General features: G+C 40.9%; 1 protein-coding gene across 1 annotated transcript in view; it reads left to right on the top strand.

Moving 5' to 3' along the window:
* Positions 1-15,925, top strand: part of SPMAP2L (sperm microtubule associated protein 2 like) — an 83,054-nt gene extending 67,129 nt beyond the window's left edge. The window contains exons 7-9 of the mRNA XM_007998621.3: positions 7,823-7,954; positions 12,593-12,768; positions 14,870-15,925. Coding sequence (XP_007996812.3) covers positions 7,823-7,954; positions 12,593-12,768; positions 14,870-14,984 — 423 coding nt within the window. The 3' untranslated portion in view covers positions 14,985-15,925. The remainder of the gene's footprint in view (positions 1-7,822; positions 7,955-12,592; positions 12,769-14,869) is intronic.
* The last annotated feature ends 479 nt before the right edge of the window (positions 15,926-16,404 follow it).

Raw genomic sequence — 16,404 nt, 5'->3', positions numbered from 1 at the left:
CCAATGTTCAAGGCCCCACTCTTTTCCAATCATTGCCCTAACTTTAGCATAAAAGACTGTTCAAATTTGGAAATTCAATTTTCACTGTAACTCACCCACTCACAAAATTAGATTCTGGGTCTGGTTTTCAGAATGTTCAGCCCTATGCAGTTAGAAGATAAGGCTTTCAAAATTTTAGGGAAGTCATAGAAGCTTTCTGATTCTGTATGTGGACATTACCGTGGAATTTTATTTTTTTAATGTTTTTTTTTGAGACGGAGTCTCATTCTGTCACCCAGGCTGGAGTGCAGTGGCCGGATCTCAGCTCACTGCAAGCTCCGCCTCCCGGGTTTACGCCATTCTCCTGCCTCAGCCTCCCGAGTAGCTGGGACTACAGGCGCCTGCCACCTTGCCTGGCTAGTTTTTTGTATTTTTTTTTAGTAGAGACGGGGTTTCACCGTGTTAGCCAGGATGGTCTCGATCTTCTGACCTCGTGATCCGCCCGTCTCGGCCTCCCAAAGTGCTGGGATTACAGGCTTGAGCCACTGCGCCCGGCCTATTTTTTAATTTTTTAAAGACAAGGTCCCACTCTGTCACCCAGGCTGGAATGCAGTCATGTGATCACAGCTCACTGCAGCTTTGACCTTCCAGGCTCAAGTGATCCTCCTACTCTGGCCTGAATAGTTGGGACCACAAGTGCATGCCACCACAATCAGCTGATTTTTACATTTTTTGTAGAGACAAAGTTTCCATATGTTGTTTAGGCTGGTCTTGAACTCCTAGGCTCAAGCGATTCTCCCACCTTGACCTCCCAAAATGCTGGGATTACAAGTGTGAGCCACTGTGCCTGTCCTACAGTTGTATTTTAAAGGCCTGAGATTACCATTTTCTTTTCTCAAAGTTCTTCAGTTCACTTAGAAGCAACCAAGCAATCCTACTGTACTTATTTATTTCACTAAAATGTTTGCTTGCAGCAGGTGCTTCATCACCCAAAGCCTTTCTTTCTGTTTTGCCACTGCATGCCATGGACTATGGTGTATTTTTTTTCACCACTAGCAATAGGATCATTAATGCCTTTAAATCTAATCAGTTTGGAAAACAAACTCCAGATAATCCAAAACCAATACAGAGAACCCAGCCTTAAAGTTCTCATCTAGGTGTCTGTTGCTTTATGCCAAACCATCCCCAAACTTAGTGGTGTAAAACAACAATGATTTTATTATGCTCAAGGATTTTATGACTGAGAAATTCTGACTGGGCAAGCAGGTATGGCTCTTCTCTGCTCCATGATTTCTAGGGCCTCAGCTGAGAAATCTGTAATGCCTTGGGTGTCTGAAATGGTGGGGGACTGGAATCATCTGGAGGCTCCTTTATACTTGTCTTAGTCAGCCTGGGCTGCTGTAACCTAAAACCATCGTCTGAGTAAATTAAACAAAAGACATTTATTACTCACAGTTCTGGAGCCTGGGAAGTTCAAGATTAAGATACTGGCATATTCTCTTCTTGGTGAGGACCCACTCCCTGACTTGCAGACAACCACGATTTTGCTGTATACTCACATGACCTCTTCTTTGTAGGTTCTCAGAGAGAAAGAGAGAAAGATCTCTGGTCTCTCTTCCTTTTCTTATAATGACACTAATCCTATTATGGGGGCTCCAGTCTCATGACTTCATCCAAATCTAATTACTACCCAAAGCACCCCACCTCCTAATTCAATCACTGGGGATGTGGGCTTCAACATGTGAATTTTGGAGGGATGCAAACAGTCAGTCCACAATAATACCTGTGTGTGGTGCCCAGGCTGGGATAACTTAAAAGCTAGATAGACTCAGTTGAGAATATCTATAGGAGTTCCTTCATATGGTCTCTCCATGTGGCTTAGACCTTTCTTGTCATGAGAGCTGTTCTGAGAAGGAATATACTAATATGGAGTGTCTCAAGGGTGAATATTTCAAGAGAACAAGTGGAAGCTGCATGGTTTTTATGGCTTGACCTTAGAAGTCACATAACGTTATAGTAGACATGCTCTGTTTATTGATGTAGTTACAAGTCTGGCCAGATTCAAGGGGGCAGGGATACAAACCCCACCTCTCAATTGAGAGAAGTGTCAAAGAATTTATAGGCACTTAAAAAAAACTGCCACACCCAATGATGTAAGCTTTTTAGGTATCCTTGAGCATGGATTTTATATGCAGAAAAGACTGTTTAGAGGTATGCTATAATCAATAGTCTCATTTTTAAATTTTCAAATTTAAAAGTTGATTTTTCTTAGGCTTTTAAGCTTGGCTTGCAAGTTTTATTATTTTATTTATAATTCCAGCAGTTTTTAACAATTAATTTTAAGAGCCCTAAATATTCTTTTTTACATAGCTGCACCTAAAATGTTTATTTTATAAATTTACCTTTTACATTTTATTTTCATTCAACTTACTCATTTTACAGTGCATAAAACAATTGTACTTTATCCATTCTTCCTTGGTCCATTGATTGATTGATTCATTGATTTCTTCATTCAACATTTTTCTTTTTTTGTGATTTTTCCATAAGTTATTGAGGTACAGGTAGTTTTTGGTTACATGAGTAAGTTCTTTAGTGGTGATTTGTGAGATTTTGGTGCACCCATCACCCAAGCAGTATACACTGCACCATATTTGTAGTCTTTTATCCATCACCCCCCTCCCACTCTTCCCCCCAAGTCCCCAAAGTCCATTGTATCATTCTTATGCCTTTGTGTCCTCATAGCTTAGCTCCCACGTATCAGTGAGAACATACAATGTTTGGTTTTTCATTCTTGAGTTACTTTACTTAGAATAATAGTCTCCAGTTTCATCCAGGTCACTGCAAATGCTGTTAATTAATTCCTTTTTATGGCTGAGTAGTATTCCATCCTATACATATACCACAATTTCTTCATCCACTCGTTGATTGATGGGCATTTGGGTTGGTTCCATGATTTTTCAATTCTGAATTGTGCTGCTGAAAACATGCATGTGCAAGTATCTTTTTCAAATAAGGACTTCTTTTCCTCTGGGTAAATACCCAGCAGTGGGATTGCTGGATCAAATGGTAGTTCTACTTTTAGTTCTTTAAGGAATGTCCACACTGTTTTCCACAGTGGCTGTACTAGTTTACATTCCCACCAGTAGTGTAGAAGTGTTCCCTGATCACCGCATCCACACCAACATCTGCTGTTTTTTGATTTTTTGATTATGGCCATTTTTGCAGGAGTAAGCTGGTGTCACATTGTAGTTTTGATTTGCATTTCCTTGGTCATTAGCAATGTTGAGCATTTTTTCATATGTTTGTTGGTCATTTGTATATCTTCTTTTGAGAATTGTCTGTTCATGTCCTTAGCCCACCTTTTAGTGGGATTGTTTGTTTAATTCTTACTGATTTGAGTTCGTTGTAGATTCTGGATATTAGTCCTTTGTCAGATGTACAGATTGTGAAGATTTTCTCCCACTCTGTGGGTTGTCTCTACTCTGCTGACTGCTCTTTTGCTGTGCAAAAGCTCTTTAGTTTAATTAAGTCCCAGCTATTTATCTTTGTTTTTATTGCATTTGCTTTTGAGTTCTTGGTCATGAAATCCCTGCCTAAGCCAATGTCTAGATGGGTTTTTCCAGTGTCATCTTCTAGAATTTTTTTTTTTTTTTTTTGAGATGGAGTTTTGCTCTTGTTGCCCAGACTGGAGTGCAATGGTGCGATCTCAGCTCACTGCAACCTCTGCCTTCCGGGTTCAAGCAATTCTCCTTCCTCAGCCTCCCAAGTAACTGGGATTATAGGCATGCACTACCACACCAGGCTAATTTTGTATTTTTAGTAGAGATGGTGTTTCTTCATATGGGTTAGGCCGGTCTCGAACTCCCAGCCTCAGGTGATCCACCCACCACAGCATCCCAAGTGCCAGGATTACAGGGGTGAGCCAATGTGTCCGGCCATCTTCTAGAATAGTTTCAGGTCTTAGGTTTAAGTCCTTAACCCATCTTGAGTTGATTTTTGTATAAGGTGAGAGATGAGGATCCAGTTTCATTCTCCTACTTTTGGCTAGCCAATTATCCCAGCACCATTTGTTGAATAGGGTGTCCTTTCCCCACTTTATGCTTTTGTTTGCTTTGTCGAAGATCAGTTGGCTGCAAGTATTTGGGCTTATTTCTGGGTTCTCTACTCTTTTCCATTGGTCTACGTGCCTATTTTTTTTTTTTCTTTTCTTTTTTTTCTTTTTTTGAAATGGAGTCTTGCTCTGTTGCCCAGGCTGGAGTGCAGTGGCACAATCTCAGCTCACTGCAATCTCTGCCTCCCAGGTTCAAGTGATTCTCCTGCTTTAGCTTCCCGAGTAGTTGGGATTACAGGCGCCCACCACCACACCTGGCTAATTTTTGTATTTTTAGTTGAGACAGAGTTTCACCATGTTGGCCAGGCTGGTCTCGAACTCCTGACCTCAAGTGATCCACCCACCTCGGCCTTCAAAAGTGCTGGGATTACAGGTGTGAGCCACTGTGCCCAGCCCGTGTGCCTATTTTTATACCAGCACCATACTGTTTTGGTGACTATGGCCTTATAGTATAGTTTGAAATCAGGTAGTGTGAGGTCTCCAGATTTGTTCTTTTTGCTTAGTCTTGCTTTGGCTATTCAGGCTCTTTTTGGTTCCATATGAATTTTAGAATTGTTTTTTCTAATTTTGTGAATAATGCTGGTGCTATTTTGATGGGGATTGCATTGAATTTGTAGATTGCTTTTGGTGGTATGGTCGTTTTCACAATATTGATTCTACCCATCCATGAGCATGGGATGTGTTTCCATTTGTTTGTGTCATCTATGATTTCTTTCAGTAGTGTTTTGTAGTTTTCTTTGTAGAGGTCTTTTGACTCCTTGGTTAGGTATGTTTCTAAGGGTTTATTGTTGTTGTTGGGTTTTTTTTTGTTGTTTTTGTTTGTGTGTGTGTGTGTGTGTTTTTATTTTTTATTTTATTTACTTTTGTTTTTTGCAGCTATTGTAAAAGTGGTGGAGTTTTTTATTTGTTTCTCTGCTTGGTCACTGTTGGTGCATAGAAGAGCTACTACTGATCGGTATACATTAATTTTATATCTGGAAACTTTGCCAAATTCTTTTAGTAGTTCTAGGAGCTTTCTGGAGGAGTCTTTAGAGTTTTCAAGGTAAATGATCATGTCGTGCAAACAGTAACAGTTTGACTTCCTCTTTACTGATTTGGATACCCTTTATTTCTTTCTCTTGCCTGATGGCGTTGGCTAGGACTTCCAGTACTATGTTGAAGAGGAGTGGTGAGAGTGGGCCTCCTTGTCTTGTTTCAGTTCTCAGAGAGCTTTCAACTTTTCCCCATTGAGTATTATGTTGGCTGTGGGTTTGTCATAGAGGGCTCTTATTACATTAAGTTATGTCCCTTGTTTGCCGATTTTGCTGAGAGTTTGCTGGATTTTGGAGAGTTTTGGAGAGTTTGTCAGATGCTTTTTCTGCATCTATTGAGATGATCATGTGATTTTTGTTTTTAATTCTCTTTGTGTGATGTATCACATTTATTGACTTGCATGTGTTAAACCATTCCTGCATCCCTGGTGTGAAAACTAGATATTAAGTTCAAAATTATGCATGGCTAAAAGGTTCATTCAATGTGCAAGATAAGCAAATAGATTGTAAGGTAATGGAGTATAAAAAGTTCATTCACGTAGTTTCAAATGGTACTTTTTGCAGCTACCATTTAAGAAACTAGCATTTTTCAAGTCGTAGTATCAAGGAAGAATATCCACAGTTATTTGAAAAGACTCTTGGGCTCAATCCATCCTCCTTACCTCAGCCTCCCAAACTACTGATGTCATAGGCATGATCCACCACACCCAGTCTTATGGTTCTTTCTAAGTGGAAAATTACATTAAGGAAAGGAACTGTATCTTATTATTCCTTGTTGTGTCTTACATACTATAATTGCCTAAGAAATGTTTGTTTAATAAATTGAATAAGTAAATGATTAAGTCTTTTTAGATCATAAGCTTTAATTGAAAGCAATGGTTGTCATATATTTCTTTCATTTTCCCAGAGCCTGAGAGGAGAGAAAGCTTTATTCATGCTTAAAAATGCTTAAAATGCTTAATTAGTACTTTGTTGTGTTGTACAAAGAGGTAGGCTCTTCAGTTTGAATGTTCTCTACCTCTTACTATGTAAACTTAAATAAATTAATGAATCTCATAATACCTTGGTTTCTGTCTTAGAGAATTAGAAATAAAAATGATGCCCGAAGTGAGGAATAAATGATTCAATATGTTATGGTTTGATTTGTGTCCCCACCCAAATCTCATGTAGAATTATAATCCCCAGTGTTGGAGGAGGGGCCTAGTGGGAGGTAATTGGATCATGAGGGTGGATTTCCCCCTTGATGTTCTTGTGATAATGAGTGAGTTCTCAGGAGACTTGGTTGTTAAAAGTGTGTTGCACCTTCCCTTTTGCTCTCTCCTGTTCCCACCATGTAAGATGTGCTTCCCCTTTGCCCTTCCACCATGATTGTAGATTTCCTGAGGCCTCCCCAGCCATGCCACCTGTACATCCTGCAGAACCATGAGCCAACAAGCCCTCTTTTCTTTACAAATTACCCCATCTCAGGTAGGTCTTTATAGCAATACAAGGATAGACTAATACACAAAACGTGTATTATCATCATCATAATCTTCATCATCAATTAAACAGCACAAGAAGGAATTTGACTAATACACAAGACTAATACACGAAACATGTGAAACACTGTCACTGTTAGTATCATCATAATCATCATCATAATCATCATCAATTAAACAGCACAGGAAGGAATTTTAACCCACAGTTAAAGCCCCATTTTATTTCCAGTTATTGATTATATTTTCCTTCAAAGTTTTATGGTAAGCTTTGATTTTGAATACAAGTAATTTAAATAGAAGACCATATAATTTGGACAAATTTCCACAATTCAGATAGTGAAGAATAACTTGGGAGTCTAGTGGAGAGATGTGTGGTTCTGCTTTTCTTCTTATTGGCTTTGTCTTCTTTTTCTTATCTATTCCAGTTAGAAGGGAGACACTTAAATTCACTTTAAGCATGGTGATTTGTGATAATATAAGCCCCAATTCCCAAAGGGCAAAAATAATTAAGAACAAAGCTAAGTCATCCTTTATAGCGGGGATCCCCAGTCCCCAGGCTGTGGACCAATACCAGTCCATGGCCTGTTAGGAATCAGGCAGCACAGCAGGAGGTGATTTACTCATTACTACCTGAGTTCTACCTCCTGTCAGATCAGCAGTGGCATTAGATTCTCATAGGAGCATGAACCCTATTGTTAACTGTGCATGCAAAGGGTCTAGGTTGTGCTCTCCTTATGATAATGTAATGGCTGATTATCCAAGTTGGAACAGTTTCATCCCCAAACCATCCTTTTTCCAACACTGTCCATGGAAAAATTGTCTTCCATGAAACTGGTCCCTGGTGTCCAAAAGGTTGGGGACCACTGCTTTATAGTATTCTCATTTGGTGGGGCTGAGCCTGGCCTCCTAGCTGAGTTTATCAGTTCACAAATCAGCATTACCATTTATCTCTGAATCAGTATGTAACATTATTTGCTATTGCCTCAATGTCTTTAGTTTAACAGTTAGGTTCTTGAAAAGCCACGTTGGAATCCATGCAATCTAGTTTGAGAAAGATAGAAATTGATCCTTTCAACTGTGATTATAGGTTACTGCAAGATTCCCACCCTTTCTACTGGAGTGTTGAGAAGTCTGGCCCAGAGGTCAAATCATACTTCGTAATCTTGAACTAGATAGTGTTTATTATTTGATGCTTACAAGTACTGTTTTATTTTTTCCCCTAGATGCAAACCCCGATTTCACTTTCTACCCTGAGTGCGATTGCAACTCCAAGAATTGTAGACCTCGCCCACCCAAGGATCAAGTTAGAGGGTCTGTGCTATGAAAGACAAAGAAGTGAACTGCCCATCCGTCCTGTAAGCCATCACTACCTTGGTATCCTTCAGCTCACTTTCTGGCTGCTCCTAGGGTGCTATTTTGCCTCTACAGGGCATAGCCCAAAGTCACTGGAAAAGAGAATCTGGGAAGAGTGGTCTGTGGCAGGAAGAGAGACCTAGCTACATGATAGGGAGAAGGGGAAAAGAGTAGAGCACCAAGAGCATGGGCTTTGGAGTTCAGTTTTGGAGCTGGATTCAAATCGCAGCCTCGTCACTCCAAACTCTATGATGTTGGGACAACCTTCCTGAGCCTTATTCATTCAACAAATATTTGGATGCCTACTGTGAGCAAGGCAGTGATCCCAGTGAATAACTCGGAGCTCTATGCTAATCAGGGGAGACAAACAATAAATTAGTCAATAGATAATGTCAGATCATGCTAAATGCTATGAAGAAAATAACATAGAAAATGAATGACTATGGGTTGGGGTAGTAAGATACTTTGCCTGTGGTAGTCAGTGAACTTCTCTCTAAGGAAGGAACATTTGAGCTGAAACCTGACTGATAAGGAGTTAACCAAGTGAAGATCTAGAAGAATATTCCAGTAAAGGGAAGATTACATGCCAAAGTACTAAAGTTGGGATGCACTTGAAGTTGGGTAGAGTAAGGTGAGCTAGGGAATTCTGGAGATAGCCATCCTCACTGGTACGTTTGCTGTGTTGAGCAGTAGCAGGTAAGTCATGGCACTCAGCACAGAGCCTGGAACCTTCGATGGCTTCCCTCCTTCTTCATCCTTGACATTCCCCACCATCAACTGCAGTGCCAACTTGGTGCCCTATTCCAGTTGGGTTTTCAAAAAATGATCCTGTTGCCAAAAGAGGTGGGACCAGTTTCACCCTGTTTCAAGGAAACTGAGGATTTGATATGGAATTCTATTAGGAAAGAAAACCATTCTGGGAATCAGAAACCCTTGGAAGAGTCTCTTAAGTTTACTGAAGTGACTTGTGACTGTCAGGCAAATGACTTTATTCTCAGTTTTTTGGTATGTAAAAATGGAAGTAAGGCAGATCTTTCTGTAATTGCTAGGATTGTTTGGGTTTGTTTTATTTTTTAAGGTCTTTAGAAAAAAGGAATACCACTGCAGAAAATCATAGTCTTAGAACCTGAAACAAATCTGCACCAGTGCAATGCAGAACACTTTCAAGACTACTGAGAGTGGTGTTAGCTGGCCACCCTAATTGTTTTGTTTTGTGTGTGGGTATGTGTGTTATTTTTTTTTTTATTATTTTTTTTATTTTTTTTTAGATAGTGCTTTGCTCTGTCATCCAGGCTGGAGTGCAGCGGCATGATCATGGCTCACTGCAGCGTCAACCTGCTGGGCTTAAGTGATCCTCCCACCTCAGCCACCTGAGCAGCTATGACTACAGGCATGTGCCACCACACCCAAGTTTTTAAAATTTTTTGTAGAGACAGGGGTCTCACTATGTTGCCCAGGCTGGTCTGGAACCCCTGAGCTCAAGTGATCCTTGTGCCTCAACCTCCCAAAGTGCTAGGATTATAGGTGTGAGCCATCATGCCTAGCCCCACTCTAATTCTTTTAGTGAGCATTTAAAAGAGAATAGTAGATGTCGTCCTAGATATTTTACCAATAAAGCAACATAACAGAAAGGCAATCTGGTAGATGTGGTTTTCAAAGTAAGACCAAAAGGAGTCAGTCAATATATGTTTATTCAGCACCAACTATGTGCCAGAGCCAATTTTAGCTTTCAGCAAACAAGTAATTCCCCTTGAGCAGCTTATATTCTAATGGGGAGAAATACAGACAAAGTGAAATAACAAAGTGATAAATGCGCTGATGTGGGTGTTGACATGTGCTATGAAGAAGATTAAGTAAGTCCTGCAGAAGAGGGTAATTAGGCTGACTTGTCTTGGCTGGTCAGGGAAGACTCCTTGAAAAATGTGATGTATGAGTCTAGAGACTTGAGTGAGGGAGAGGCAGCCAAGCCAAGGCTGAGGGAAGTTTTTTTAAGGAGAACTAGCAAGTGCAAAGGTCCTGAGAGGAAAGGAGCTGGTCCAGGGGGCTGTGTGGCTGGAATCACAGGGATCAAGGGGAGGAGGGGAGGAAGATGAGGTCAGAGGGCAGATCTTGTAGGTCCCAGAAGGAGCCTAAATTATATGGTCTGGCTCTGTGTCCCCACTCAAACCTCACCTTGAATTGTAATAATCCCACATGTCAAGGGAAGGACCAGGTGGAGATAATTGAAACATGGGGTTGGTTTCCCCCACGCTGTTTTCCTGATAGAGAGTGAGTTCTCATGAGATCTGATGGTTTTATAAGGGGCTTCCGCCTTCACTGGGCTCTCATGCTCTCTTGCCCGCCACCATATAAGATGCGCCTTTGCTCTTCCTTTGCCTTCCGCCATGATGGTGAGGCGTCCTTCCAGCCACTCCCCAATGGAACTATGATTCCATTAAACCTCTTTTTCTTAAGAAATTACCCCATTACAGATATTTCTTCGTAGCAGTATGAAAATAGAATACACTAAGTGGGTATATGTATGTATGTATATATATATGCGCATGTGTGTATGTGTGTGTGTGTGTCTATATATATATATATATATATATATGTATATATATATATATTTTTTTTTTGAGACCAGATCTGACTCTCACCCAGGCTGGAGAGCAGTGGTGCTATCACAGCTTATTGTAGCCTCAACCTCGCTGGGCTCAAGTGATCTCCCACCTCAGCCTCCTGAGTAGCTGTGACCACAGACATGCACCACCATGCCCAGCTAATTTTTTTTGCTCACAATTATTATTTTTTCTTATTTTTAAATTTTTTTCACTTTAAGTTCCAGGATACATGTGGGGAATGTGCAGATTTGTTACATAGTATACATGTGCCGTGGTGGTTCGCTGCACCTATCAACCTGTCACCTAGGTTTTAAGCCCCACATGCATTAGCTATTTGTCCTAATGCTCTCCCTCCCCTTACACACCCCCTGCCCCTGACAGGCCCTGGTGTGTGTTGTTCCCCTCTCTGTGTCCATGTGTTCTCACTGTTCAACTCCTATTTATGAGTGAGAACATGCAGTGTTTGGTTTTCTGTTCCTATGTTAGTTTGCTGAGGATGATGGCTTCTAGCTCCATCCATATCCTTGCAAAAGATATGATGTCATTCTTTTTTATGGCTTCATAGTATTCCATGGTGTGTATGTACCACATTTTCTTTATCCAGTCTATCATTGATGAGCATTTGGATTGGTTCCAGGTATTTACTATTGTGAATAGTGCTGCAGACACTTCTCAAAAGAAGACATTTATGTGGCCAACAAACATATGAAAAAAAACTCAACATCACTGATCATTAGTGAGATGCAAATCAAAACCGCAATCTCACACCAGTCAGAATGGTGATTATTAAAAAGTCGAGAAACAATAGATGCTGGCAAGGCTGTGGAGAAATAGGAATGCTTTTACACTGTTGGTGGAATGTAAACCAGCTAATTTTTGTTTTTCTTTCTTTTTTTTTTTAGAGATGGGGTTTTGCCATTTTGCCCAGGCTAGTCTTGAACTCCTGGGCTCAAATGATCTGCTCACCTCAGTCTCCCAAAGTTCTGGGATTGATTATAGGCACAAGTCATTGTGCTTGGCTCAGCCTAAGTATTATTTTTAGCAAAATGGGAAACAATAGGATGGGTTTATTTATTTATTTATTTATTTGAGACAAGAGTCTCACTCTGTTGCCAGGCTGGAGTGCAGTGGTGCGATCTTGGCTCACTGCAACCTCTGACTCCCTGGTTCAAGCGATTCTCCTGCCTCAGCCTCCTGAGTAGCTGGGATTACAGGCACATGCCACCACGCCCAGCTAATTTTTGAATTTTTAGTACAGACGGGGTTTCACCATGTTGGTCAGGCTGGTCTCGGACTTCTGACCTCATGATCCACCAGCCCTGGCCTCCCAAAGTGCTAGGATTACAGGCATCAGCCAACGCACCCGGCCCAGGATGGGTTTATTTATTTATTTATTTATTTATTTATTTATTTGAGACGGAGTCTCGCTCTGTCACCCAGGCTGGAGTGCAGTGGCCAGATCTCAGCTCACTGCAAGCTCTGCCTCCCGGGTTTACGCCATTCTCCTGCCTCAGCCTCCCGAGTAGCTGGGACTACAGGCGCCCGCCACCTCGCCCGGCTAGTTTTTTGTATTTTTTAGTAGAGACAGGGTTTCACGGGGTTAGCCAGGATGGTCTCGATCTCCTGACCTCATGATCCGCCCGTCTCGGCCTCCCAAAGTGCTGGGATTACAGGGTTGAGCCACCGCACCCGGCCCAGGATGGGTTTAAAGCCTGGTAGTGACATGATCTGATTTGGGCTTTAGGAAGTACTTAGCTCATGAAGTTGTTGTGATGATTGAGTGGGAATGATTTAGGTAAAGCTTACAACACTGTCTGGCTCACAGAACATACTCATTACTTGTTCATTCTCTCCCTCAGTAACTGTCATGGAAGGCCCCATTGTATAGGAGCAAGTATGGAAGCAGAGAGACCAGTTAGGAGTCTGTTGCAGTAATCCAGAAAAGAAATGATTGTGACTTAAGTAGGGATACAGCTGTAGACATAGAGAAATGTAAAATTTGGGATATATTTTTGTGTCTCTTTGTTTCCACTATAGGTAACTCCTGCTGCCATGCTAGCTAAACCTAGCCCCCGAACAATAGCTCTAGCGAAGTCCAAGTCTGTTCATCAAGATTACTTACCTGACCGCGATGCCCGCTGGCCAGTATCTTACGCTGCTACTCATTCCAAAGCATCACCCAGGATTCAGGAACTAGCTAATCCAAATAAGAGGTATGTCAATTTCAGGCTAAAGTGGGACAGGAAAGGCTGGGGTTCTGGTGAGAGGGAGAAAGTTGACCTAATAAGGCAAATGGAAAGAGTTGTAGAAATACAAAAAAAATTTCAAAAACATCTTACTTAACAAATTACATTTATTATTGACACATCTATGGTCTTCTTACCCTAAACATAGGCTACAGTTAAAAGGTTAGTGGACTAGGTATTGCAACTTAGATCTAGGATGGGGCAGGTGGATCACACCTGTAATCCCAATGCTTTGGGAGACCAAGGTGGGAGGGTAGCTTGAGGCTAGGAGTTGGAGACCACCCTGGGGAACATAGTGAGACCCCGTCTCTACAAAAAGTTCTTTAAAAAATTGTCCAGGCATGGTGGCTCATACCTGTAATCCCAACACTTTGGGAGGCAGAGGTGGGAAGATCGCTTGAGCCCAGGAGTTTGACACCAGCCTAGGCAACAAAGTGAGACCTCATCTCTTCAAAAATACAAAAAATTAGCCAGGTGTGGTGGGATGTGCCTGTAGTTCTAGCAACTTGGGAGGCTGAGGCAGGAAGTCATTGCTTGAACCCAGGAGTTTGAAGTTACAGTGAGCTGTGATCTATAACACTGCACTCCAGCCCAGGCAACAGAGTAAGACCCTGGCTCTAAGAAAGAGAAAGGAAAAAAGAAAAAGAAATTTAAGATCTAGGAGACAGTCCGATCAGTATGTGTATGGAATTCTTTATCTAACATATATTATTAAGTGAAACAAGTTCTAGAGCACAGCATGTAATATGTTGCAATTTGTGTAAGAAAAAAAGACATGGGCCATATATTTGTTTGCATATGCCTATAGTATCTCAGAGGGTATACAAGAAGCTAGTAACAATGGTTGCCTTTGGGGTCCTAGGGAACTGGGATAGGAGGAAGACTTATTTTTCAGTAAATAGGCTTTTGTATTTTTCCAGTGTTTTGCATCATGTACTTGTATGGCCTAATTCAATAGATAAGAATATATAGTTAACAAAGAAAAACATTGCCTCTCATTTCTGTTTATTTTTTGGAGGACCTCTTAACTTGCCTGAGCCTCAATTAATTTTGTTACCTTGACGGATAACATCTGATCCCTCTTTTAAACCATCATTAGCAAAACCCAGGAGAGGCAGAAAAAGTTGTGGAAGTCTTGAGCTCAGGGAAAAGGAAATATGCTAGTCATATATAATGACATTTTTTAAATGCTATAATGTGTTTATCCTTTAAAAAAATAAATTTGCCATCAGATGAAATGAAGCTCATTCTCTGTTCATTAAAGAGAAGAGGCTGGGTGCATTGGCTCACACCTGTAATCCCAGCACTTTGGGAGGCCAAAGCAGGCGGATCACTTGAGTACAGGAGTTTGAGACCAGACTGGGCAACATGGTGAAACCCCGTCTCTACTAAAAATACAAAAAAATTAGCTGGAGTTGTGGTGCACGTCTGTAGTCCCAGCTACTCGGGAGGCCGAGGTAGGAAAATCACTTGAGCCCGGGAGGAGGAGGTTGCAGTGAGCAGACATCGCACCACTGCACTCTAGCCTGGGTGACAGAGTGAGACCCTGTCTCAAAAAAAAATACAATACAAAAAAATAAAAAATAAAGAAAAGAGAAGAATATGATCAAGTGCATTATCAAAGTTTTATCCTGGTGACAAAATTATTATTTTGTGGTAAGGTGCTGAGAGTGGCCAACTTCAAAAATGTTATTTTCTTAAGTCTACCAGAGAACGATCTGGCTTGTTTTAACATTGCCAAATTATGTTATGGTAAATGATACATAGGGGATACAAACTCAGGCTTGTTTGATTCCAAAACTCAAGTTCAAGACTGAGCAACTTCCTGAATTTACTTTCTGGGGAAAGAGAAAAGGTTTTGGAATCTGAGAGACATGCAGATCTGGTGTTGTCCATAGATCATTCATTTAACTTCTCTGAGTCTTGATTTCCTCATCTGTATAGTGGAGGTCATGACAATAAAATGGGATAATATCATAGTACATAACATACAGTGGATGCTTGAGAAACATTAGTTGCCTTCTCTGTTCATCTTATTTCAGGTTGATTTCTTTTTCCCCTATTTCAGGGCTCCTGTGCATATTGTGTATTATGATCCAGATGTCTTTAAAACCAAGCCAGCTGCTTTGAAAGCACGGTGTTCTCAAAGGATCCGGGAGTTGTCACAACCTCTTGCACGTTAAATACAGAAAGCCACAACAGTCAGACCCTGGTTATGTATCTAGAACACATATTAGATGACTTAGTTCCCTGCGGTGGTACTGTCAGTTTATATTCACCCCTTGCTTCCCCTCCCACAAAATGAGACCTTTAGGGAAAACCGCCATGATCATTAAATAGCAGTTGTTGCTGTTACCTGTCACTGAATCTTTAGCAGATTTGAAGACTCCAGCACGCAATAAATGAGAAAATGAGAGACTGCCTTATTATCCTTACTGTTGCCTCACAAGCATCTTGGCTGCCTCATTGCTGTAGCTGACCTGAGGAAACACTCTTCCTTATATTTGTGGGTTTTGCTTTTCCTTTCCCAGTGAGTTCCATGTTCCCCAATAGCTGATCCTGCCGCAGTCCCTTCTCCAGTAAGTCCTGGGAAATGAAATCATTCTTTGTGTCATTTCAGCATCCCCTTATTACTCAGAAAAAACACTGAAAAAGTGAAGCTGTTTTGGAAAAATTGAAATATTTTTTATAATCTATAAATACAATTTATAATTGAAATTTAGGGAACAGGTTACCTTAAATGATGATGTCACCAATCTCTGTTCCTTTATTCATGCCAGAGTCACATACCATAAATGAGAGAAAAAGCAAGATGTTTGGTAAGCATTAAAATTCTCTGTAAAATTACATCTGCCCAGAGTTTTATTCTCTCCATAGATCAGTATTTTACAAATTAAACTAACTTTTATGGGGCATATCTAGATTTGCATGAAAATGAACTTACTTGAAAGCCAATTTTACAGATGAATGAGCTCTACCTTTAAGGTCTTTGTGTTACAGAGGGGTAGTACCACTTAGTAGTTTTGAACTTGAGTTTTGGAATCAGATAGAACCTGCGTTTGTCTCTGTCATGGATTATTTACCAGATATGTGATCTTAAACAAACTTCCTGGCTCCCTGTGCTGCAGTTTCTTTATGTAGAAAATGGGTTCCTGAATATTCTTGTAAAGATTAGATGATAAAATGTATATAATAAAGTATGAATTTGAAACAAAAATTTTTATTTAGAAATTTAGCTGTGGCTGGGCACAGTGGCTCATGCCTGTAATCCTAGCACTTTGGGAGGCCGAGGCAGGTGGATCACGAGGTCAGGAGTTCAGGACCAGCCTGACCAACATGGTGAAACCCGTCTCTACTAAAAATACAAAAATTAGCCTGGTGTGGTGGTACACGCCTGTAATCCCAGCTACTCAGGAGGCTGAGACAGGAGAATCGCTTGAACCTGGGAGGCAGAGGTTGCAGTGAGCCGAGATTGCACCACTGCACTCCAGCCTGGGCGATACAGCAAGACTCCATCTCAAAAAAAGACAAGACAAGAAAAGAAATTTAGCTGTGTTTCACATGTTTAAAGCAGCACAATTCACAATTGCAAAAATATGGAAC

This window comes from Chlorocebus sabaeus, chromosome 7 (assembly GCF_047675955.1).
Source record: "Chlorocebus sabaeus isolate Y175 chromosome 7, mChlSab1.0.hap1, whole genome shotgun sequence".
Lineage (NCBI taxonomy): Eukaryota > Metazoa > Chordata > Mammalia > Primates > Cercopithecidae > Chlorocebus > Chlorocebus sabaeus.
The sequence above is the reverse complement of the archived record's forward strand: the minus strand, read 5'-3'. Positions and strand labels throughout refer to the sequence as shown.